Source organism: Sturnira hondurensis, unplaced genomic scaffold, assembly GCF_014824575.4.
Source record: "Sturnira hondurensis isolate 20B ecotype Veracruz unplaced genomic scaffold, ASM1482457v3 Scaffold0000451, whole genome shotgun sequence".
NCBI classification, from domain to species: Eukaryota; Metazoa; Chordata; class Mammalia; order Chiroptera; family Phyllostomidae; genus Sturnira; species Sturnira hondurensis.
The window spans coordinates 233178-243099 of record NW_028073082.1 but is presented as its reverse complement, the minus strand read 5'-3'; the positions used below and the strand labels follow the sequence as shown (position 1 = coordinate 243099).

The 9922-nt window shown below is 39.1% G+C and overlaps 1 protein-coding gene across 1 annotated transcript; it reads right to left on the bottom strand.

Annotated features, from left to right (window-relative positions):
- Positions 1-9714, bottom strand: LOC118983499 (zinc finger protein 331-like). The gene is given in 8 exon segments (XM_037041098.1): positions 1-38; positions 499-1466; positions 1527-2161; positions 2982-3055; positions 3868-4119; positions 7657-7752; positions 8103-8229; positions 9700-9714. Coding segments are annotated over 8 exon segments (2205 nt in total).
- Between the last annotated feature and the right edge of the window lie 208 nt (positions 9715-9922).

Genomic DNA, 9922 nt, shown 5'->3' with positions numbered 1-9922 from the left:
TTATGGTTCCTCTCCAGTATGCACGATCTGATGTCGAAGTGTTTTGTCACATAGTCCACATTTATAAGCCTTGTTTCCAGTATGAATTTTCTGAAGTTTAGTAAGAGTTGTAAGTGGCTAAAGGCTTTATCCCATTTTACACATTTAATAGGCTTCACTACCATATAAATATACTTTGTGATGAATGAGCATTGAGGACTGGTTGAAGCTTATGACACATAAGGTAACGTATAAGACATTCTTGTGTTGTGAATTGTTTGATGTTGAATAAGGTTTGAGGGCTGCAAAGATGCTTTATCAGATGCTGAACACTTACAATTTGAATTTTCCAGTGCTAACAAAGGTTACCTTAGAGTTTTAACAATTTACCAAATATTTCACATATATACGGCTTCTCTTCATTGTGAATCATCTAATGTTGAGTAAGGCTTGAAGTCGACCTATCGACTGCCATATTGGGAAAATTCATTTGACGTGTCTCAGTGTGAATTTTCAGATATTCAGTGAGGTGTGAGTTCAGCCTAAAAGCTTTGCCACATTGACTGCATTCATAAGGCTTCTCTCCAGTATGAATTTTCTGATGTCGAGTAAGTGTTGTCTGATGCCTAAAGGGCTTTCCACATTTTGTACATTCATAAGGCTTCTCTCCAGAATGAATGTTCTGATGTTGAGTAAGTGATGACCTCAGCCTAAAGGCTTTGCCACATTGTGTACATTCATAAGGCTTCTCCCCAGTATGAATTTTCGGATGCCGAGTAAGTGTTGAGCACTGCCTAAAGGCTTTGCCACATTGTGTACATTCATGAGACTTCTCTCCAGTATGAATGTTCTGATGTCGAGTAAGGTGTGAGGTCAACCTAAAGGCTTTGCCACATTGTGTACATTCATAAGGCTTCTCTCCAGTATGAATATTCTGATGTTCAGTACAGCGTGAGATTCACCAAAAGGCTTTGCCACATTGAGTACATTCATAAGGCTTTTCTCCAGTATGAATTTTCTGATGTTGAGTAAGTGATGTCTGATGCCTAAAAGGCTTCCCACATTGTGTACATTCATAAGGCTTCTCTCCAGAATGAATGTTCTGATGTTGAGTAAGTGATGACCTCAGCCTAAAGGCTTTGCCACATTGTGTACATTCATAAGGCTTCTCCCCAGTATGAATTTTAGGATGCCGAGTAAGTGTTGAGCACTGCCTAAAGGCTTTGCCACATTGAGTACAATCATAAGGTTTCTCTCCAGTATGAACTGTCTGATGGCACCTAAGGGTTAAGGACGGTGTAAATGTTTTGCCACATTGTGTACATTTATAAGGCTTCCTTCCAGTATGAATTGTCTGATATCTTGTAAGGTTTGAGGGCCACCTAAAGGCTTTGCAACATTTTTTCCCTTCATAAGACTCCTCTCCCACATGAATTTTCTGAGCTTGTGTGAGGTTTGAGGACCTCCTGAATGCTTCTGAACATTCTCTACTCCTAGGAGAATTTACACTGGTATGAATTCTGTCATGCTCAGCAAGACTATAGGACTCTCTAAATTCATTGTCACATGCGCTACATTTGAAAAATTTCTCTTCTGTATCAATTTTCTGATGATCATTAACATTTGAGGACTGGCTAAAGGCTTTAGCACATTCTCTACATTCATCAGAGTTGTGTCCCATGTGAACTGCGTGATGATTAGAAAGGGTTGGTGTTATCCAAAACACTTTGTCACATTCTTTACAAATTTCAGTTTTCTGTCCAACATAACTTTTTTTATGTAGAATTACACCTGAGATCCAGTGACCTGTTTTAGCACAGTCTTCACATTTATGTTCTTTGCTGGGACCTCTTTTGTTAAGTGTATTGAAATTTGATATTTGATTGGAGCATTTCCTGCGTGTTAAATATTTGCAAACATTCTCCCTGACAGCTATATTCATTTGTTCAGTGGTATTTGAGAATTGCTTTAAGCATTGGACATTATGACTTTGCTTGTTTGTCTTCTTCTCAGTAGGAACAACCTGATGAGTATTGTGAACTGACGTTTTGTCAAAGACTTCTCCACTGTCATAATGGCTGTCTGCAAGCTGACTCATTGGCTGGACATTAGAATTTGACTCATGGAGAAAACTGTTCCAATGTTCACTGCATTGACTATCTCTGTAATCATCACACACACTCTGGGAAACATTGAACACAGAAAGGCTTTTAGTGACATCTATAACTTCATTAAGCATGTAAACATATTCCTAAATAATCATGCTGTGATCCGTATAAAACTTTGTTGGTTTTGTTAAAAATTATACTCAAGTTCAAGAAAATATTATGCAGTGAAATGAAAGAAAAGATCATTTCTGCAAAAGTACAGCATTTTCACAAGAAAGGAAATGTCAAATTGATCATATTTAACCTTTCTACGTGCATTCTAAATGATTACATTGTACAAATTAGTGACTGATACCTTATTCCCACTCTACATTTCAAACAATTCAAATGATTACCAACACCGCAAGTTATGAGATATTTTAGATTTTCCAGAATGTCTTTAGAAAGGGTAGTCAATCTCAATTCTACCATGGGCCACTTCAGCCTCATAATGCCCTTCAGTGGGCTGCATATACTTTTAGGACCATGTGAATGTTACTATTCTAATGTAGGGGCAAGGATTTTGGCGATGCCTCCAGGCAGGAAGAAGGTTCTGGGTTGGATAAAAGAAGGTCGAGGGCCAGATTCAGCCTGGAGATCTTGTGTTTGCCATGTGTGCGTTAGAAGAATACGCACAGCTAGAATAATATTTTCAGTCTTCGTATTTGGAAATACATTGGTCTGTAAAGGTATCTGATTTAAAGTGGAAGTTTCCCCAGATTTGTAATATTTTTCACCTCTTATATAATGACGATTTTTCATGAATCATTTTTAAAGTGAGTTTTCTCCATTCAATCATCCTTTCTTGTCATAAACTTCCTTATCAGTATCAAAGGCACAGCTCTCATACCTTACCAGTTTTTCTTCAAAAAATAGTTCTTCTATTCCTGACCTTTCAACGAAGTACTGGTTCTCTGTAGATGACACAGCTGACAGACACAAAAGAAAGGTTCACAGGTATGACACACTGGTGAATGTACATTGACCTTACAAGGAATTTTTAAACAAATCACAGTTTTGAGTACTACAAATCACTTAAATACTTGCAGGAGGATGATGTGTGGTGCAATGACAAAAAGTCACAAAAAAGGGGGAAAATGGCTATTTACTCTCATAAAACACTGTACTCATCTCCCTTGACACACAATGGAAATAGAGTAAATAAACTCCCCATTCCCATTGTTTCCAGACACATAGTGTCCAGTATATTCAATCATGTCACTGTTGTCCTCCTTGTTCCCAATATGTGTTTCTGTTGTGCACGACACACAGTGCTCAGACACCACATTGTGAACGCATTACAGTGCACACTAAAAAGAAAGGGCAATAGTTGAAATAACATAGACTAGTGCACTGAAGACCAATATCAAGCATAAAAAGATATCATGGGCTTTGAAAAAGAAACAGGCATGATATAAATCTTGCAACCCAGAAACACTCAAAAACAAACACCCACCACTTTTGTCCCCTGAAATTAGAGTTTAAACTAGGGGTGAATGTTATTTCTTTTTTTTCCTGGGACAAAGCAAGCTCATAAAGCATAGTTCTTTACAGTTATGAAACTCAAAATTATACCAACTAATATTTTTGGAAGCTAAAGCTTGATTAAGCACCAAATCACTAAACAAAAGCTTCTTTTTTAAGACTAAAGTATTGTTCCTTAATTTCTATTTTCAGCAGACATTTCAATTCTTTCCAGTGGAACCAAAGCCTCCAGAAACCCATTCTGTGTCATCTGTACCTTCAACTTCCTCTATTTCTGGATAATAAATCAATTCACAAATGAAGTGTGCAATGCCATCATGTTTTTTAACTTCAAACTTTCCTTTGCCAAAACTGAGCAGTACAACACCAACAATTCCTCCGTAATCTTCATTTATGACATCAGCTGCTACATCTACAAGGCCGTTTCTATCCAATCGAGAACGTGCAGCTACCCTTCCATAAACCCCAGCAGCAGAGTGATATGAATGATAGATTTCACAAGGGCTTTCTACATTGGTTACACAGTGTAATTATTGGCACTGTGTAGGTTATAGCCAGCCACCCAAACAGACCCCTTGGTTGGGGTGGTGGGGCAACCCTGGTGCATTATTTATGAGAGTGTGCACCGCACTCCTCTGCAGGTGGGTACCATTTGCTGTACCATATCGTGCACATCTCTTCAGAGCAAAGCATAAAAGGGGAGTATGCAAGCACAGCTGGCCACAAAGGAACAGAAAGGTCTGAATCAGATCTTTTCAAAAACTACATTCAATGCAGAAAAGCTACTTTTGAAGATTTTATTTATTTGGGGGGAAAAGAGAGAGGATGGTGAGAGAGATCAATGGGAAGTTGCCTCAGACGTGCCTCCTACTGGGAACATGCCCCACAAGCCAGGAATGTACCCTAACTGGGAATCAAACCAGGAAACTGTGGATTTGAAAACTGGCACTCAAGCCAGTGACCCATGACGTGTGGGGCCAACATAGAAAAGTTTATATCCGACATACTGTGAATAAATATTCAGCCATGTACAAAGAGAAAATAAAGACTATTTCTGTGACTCAAAAGGCCAAACAGCCATTTACCATTAAAAAAGCACAGAAAGAAGCAATGAAAAGAATAAGGGAAAACATAAAGGAATGTGAATTTAAATTTCATGGCAATTGATGTATGGCTGATTCATATTTGAATCATGTCCCACAATGATTAAGTACTGATCTTTTTTGTTGTTGCTGTTGTAAAGAAACAGGTTAAGCACTGTGTCTAGCATAGTGCCTATCAAATAGAAGAAATTTATTACATGATTTCAAATGATGAATGAGCAATTCATTATTTAGGCCTCTATACCATGCAACCCAGTAATTAATGTATATTTAATCAGATAAATTAGACATGTTTTTTTAATTTGTTTAATTATTAAACTATGTGCCTGAAATAGCCTTCAATACAGCTCCTCCTAACTTAATCAGTTCAAACTGCACGGCAAGATTATTCATTCATTCTTTATTTTTTTAAATAATTTTTTTATTTAATTCTTGTTCAAGTACATCTTTCTGTCTTATATTCCCAACCCTGCCCGCCCCCCACCCCATGCTCCCCACCTCCCTCCCATTTTCACCCCCCACCCTTAGTTATTGTCCATGTGTCCTTCATACTTGCTCATGTGAGTCCATCTCCTTTTCCCCTAGGATTTTCTCCCCTCTACCCTCTGGACCCTGTCAGCCTGTTCCCTATTTCAGTGTCTTTGGCCATATATAGCTTGCTTGTTTGTTTTGTTTAGATACCTGTTAACGGTGATATAAGAACTAATCTTAAAACTCTCCTTTATTTTTCCAATATGTAAATAAATGCTAAAAAGTCAATCAACAAACTTTGAAGAACTTATGACATAAAAGGAATCACACAGTAAAACCAGCAGTGATAATGACTGACTGAGACTGAGAGATGCTGGAGTCCAAGTCTTTCTCTTAAAGGGCCTGATGCAGAGCTGCAGCTACTCACAGGCTCTGACCTTAAGCCTGGGGAGAGCACATTGAAAGCTGCTAGAGACATTCAGGGAGGTACTCAACTCTCTGGCTTCAGGGCTAAGGCTGGATAGGCAGCCTTCTCCTACACAGATGTCATCTGAGGCCCTTCTTCCCTTGCAGAACTCTCCCAATAAAAGAGCTAGAAGGTGCTATATGTGAGTCCCCACCTACCTGGCTAATGCTACAGCCCTGTCCTTGTGATGCCCCGAGATCTTCCAAGACTCCACTTCAGAAACCCCCCAAGCCATATCCAGTGGCTTTTCCATACAAATGGCCCCTCTTGCCTCATGATGCAGACCCTTCTAAATCTCTCAAAGAAGCTGGATAGGCCCTTTGCATGCTCTATACTTCTGCCTCAGTAGCCCAGGAAAAACAAAAGAACATTTTCTTTCTACATTTTTATTGGTGTTCAAATGCAGCTGTCTCCATTTACCGTCCAAGTCTCTGACACAATAAAATTATCCCCACTTCTCTCCATCGTTCCTACCAACTTCAGTTTTTTCCATGTGTCCCCTTTTTATTTAATTGTTGTTTGAGTACAGTGTTTTGGTTTTTGTCCCATCACAGCCCACACCACCCCTCCCCAATCCCTCGTATTTCCACTCCTCCATAGTTTTTGTCCATGTGACCTTTATACATGTTCCTGAAAACTCTTGCCCTCTTTCTCCTCATCATTTCCTCCCAAGTCTCTTCTGGTTACTGTCTGTTTGCTCTTTATTTCAATGTTTCTGTTTATATTTTGCTTGCTTGTTTGTTTGGATGATTCATTTCCTCTTATAGGTGAGATCGTATCGTATTTGTCTCTCACCACTTGGCTTATTTCATTACCATAATTCTCTCCAGATCCACCCATGCTGTCCCAAAACCCAGGAGCTCCTTCGACACTAAGAAACCTGAAACACCAACTGAAAAGATCCTATGAACACCAATGCTAATAACACAATAATTTACAATAGTCAAATGCTGGAAGCAACCTCAGCGCCCATGAGGAAATGAATGAATCAAGAAACCATAGTACATCTGCACAAGCACAAGGACATTCTTTAGTGAAACAGAAAACTAGATTCTCTCAATACCATATGATATCACCGTTAACAGGAATCTAAACAACAACACAAACAAGCAAGCAAAATATGACCCATGACACTCAAATATGGAACAGGCTGACAGGGTCCATAAGGGATAGGGGAGAGGGGAGAGAATCATAGAGGAAAAGAGGATGGACTCTCATGAACAAGTATAAAGGACACATGGACAATAACTAAGGTGGGAGGCAGAAATGGGAGGAAGGTGGGGAGCACTGGTGAAGCAGGGGTGGGAATATAAGACAGAAAACTGCACTTGAACAAGAACTAAATGAAATACAAAATTAAAAAAAAAGACAACTAGACTGTCTCAATTTGTGGAGGTGCATTGCACTGCAAGAGAATCAAAGAGTCTAAACTTCAAAGGAATTTGTTTGCAACCCCCAGAGGGTTAAAAATTGTAAGTTCAAAAACATGACATCTGGCCACAGGGTTCCTGTGATATCTGCATCATACTGCAGGATCTCAACCACTTCCTTCATGAATGCCATTTTTTCCTCAAGAACGGAAGAAAAAAAGAAAAGGGCTTAATGTACAATTCCTCTCCAACGTGTGCAGATTTTCCCAGGTCCTCAAAGCAATGACAGAGGAGCCAGACTATGGAGGCCCTTAAAATCTAAAAATGAGTTAACTGTGTACAATGCACACTTTTTAAAGATTGTATTATTTATTTTTAGAGCGGGAGGGCTTAGGTTGAAACTACTAACACAAAAACACAGGTCACTGCAGTGTAAATAGCATTCTGAAAACATGTAGGAGCATGACACACTGTTGGACACCAGCTGGCCCTCTCTGACAGGAAGACATACAATCCTGCCTTTTCACAATCCTTTCTCCTGAAGCACAGCTTCTCATAGCATGCCTGAAAGTCTGGCTTCCTCTGTCACCACTGGGTTTCTCACCGGTGACATCTGCATCTCCATTTCCACATACCTGGGGGGGCGGATATGGACTTTTTTCTGCAAATATCCCAGAGGTCCTTCATTTGCTCCAAAAATGTGACCAGGACTGGCTTAGAAACAACAAGACCTGTGAACAAAATAATAATTATTATTTTTAATAATGTCTCCATTTCCAATCCATTTTGAGCTCAGGAAAAAAGGCTGTGGAAAATTTAAAATATTTTAGAAGATCATTTTCCAAAATCCTGTCTCCTCATAGTGCCTTAATCATTCTAACAACATGTAAATATTTCAGATAATGAGCTGCAAAGGACTACAGTTCTCAAAGCCTTTATTTTCTCCATGAGATAACCTCCAAATCCTCCCTTGTGAACATCAATCTGAAAGTCTACCATACAAAGTAGAGTTCCCATAAGATGTGAAATAGAAAGAAATACTGAGGTGGGGAGTAGAAACTCTGAAGGAAATCATTCTCACCCAGGGAGACCAGGTTGCAGTAGTTCTCCAACATCACATCCGAATACAATTTCCGCTGACCTGCGTCTAGACACTCCCACTCGTCTCGAGAAAAATCTATTGACACGTCCTTGAAGGTTAAGAATGGCTGATGATAAAAAAAAAAAGGACAGGCATATTTTTCCACAATACACAGGAGAGATCGCACTGTCATCTTACATGAAAACTGTTAGAAGTTGATTTCACCTAGGAGATATCCTGCATCATTCAGTAAGGCCACTTTGACCCTCTAACACTCTCCAAAGTATTTGGTAACACAAAGAACTGACGATAATACATGTGTCTACAAATCCACTGCAAAGACATTAATTTTCATGAAAATAAACTTTAAAATGTAGGAACACACACAGGTATACTGATTGCTGAGTGTTGTATTTCTATCATTCAGAATCAGCTATGTATACTCCTCAGCTACAAAAGCATGATGAGCTGTAACTGTAAGAAACTTCTTTAGTTTTCATTCAGACAGAAAACAATGGACTTTTGCAAAAATGTAGATTCTGATTCAGGAGTTCCGTGTGCGGCCTATGTTTCCACATTTTTTCAGAAGCTTACTTGCTTTAGTATGTTTTATTGATTATATTTTCATAATTATCCCATTTTTTCTCCCCTTTCTCCCCTCTTTCCCTGAAACCAACATATCAAGTTGCCAATGATATCTATGAACTAAATATACGACCTTCATTTCCCAAAGGAAACAGAAGTTAAAAAGACAACAATACTGTTCAGATGACCTGTGATAGTTTTTTCACACCCCTCAATAGTTCCCTGTCAGACTACTATTAATGATAAAGGAAAAACTATTAACTCTACACTGAATAGAACATCTCAGTCAAGTGACTATCAGGTGGATTGGATCAATTCATATTCAGTGACCCAGGCATGCAGAACAACACGTCCTTATTGGTGTGAAACTACTGTCGAAATACAGAAATGAGAAAGTCATTATCTGAAAATAATCATAAGTAAACACTCACATTTTCTAATGTCAATCTACATGTACCTCTCATGTTCAGTACACTCATTGTGTATTTAAATAGCAAGACTTCCTTATGAACTCAGCGACAATGTCTATTCTACTGACTCTCGTTTTTTCAGAACAGGGTTTCTCACTAGAGAATCTGCATTCACTTACCCCTTAGGTACAGAGGTGATACTGCAGCCATATGAACTGAAACATATATCCCTTCTCCACCAATACCCGAGTCTCTGAGATCATCCCAGCAAATATATTGCACATGGCTGCATTCCACATTTCATCTTTCACTCAGAAGATGTGTTCCGTTTTTGATGTTTACTAATTAAAGGAAGGAATTCTTGACCTTGTGCAGCATATATAACGATAATGGACAGAGGGCCCTGGCACATAGACATTAGTACTGTATACAAACTACTGTCCTTGACAAACATAAATAGAAATTGATACTAGTACAAAAATACAACCTCACTACCCAACAACATGAAAGAAAAGAAATGAAGGTTGCTGGTTTTTAAGCCAATCATATTAGGAGGAAAACCAAGCACAGCCTCAGATGCAGGGGCAGGGCACATCCTTTACCTGAGAAGCTGCCATATCGACCTGGTACTCTTGCTTCTCCTCCTCTGGGTTGTTCTCAGGAGACCATATGCTGAGGAGTCAAAGTAGCATTGTGAGAATGGGTCTTTAAAAGCATAGCCCTTTTATCGAATCCCACCACAATCACTGGCAAAAGGACCTGGGAAACTTGAAAGACACACCCTCTCACCTCCTTTCTCATGAGGAGGCAACATAATGAGCAGCT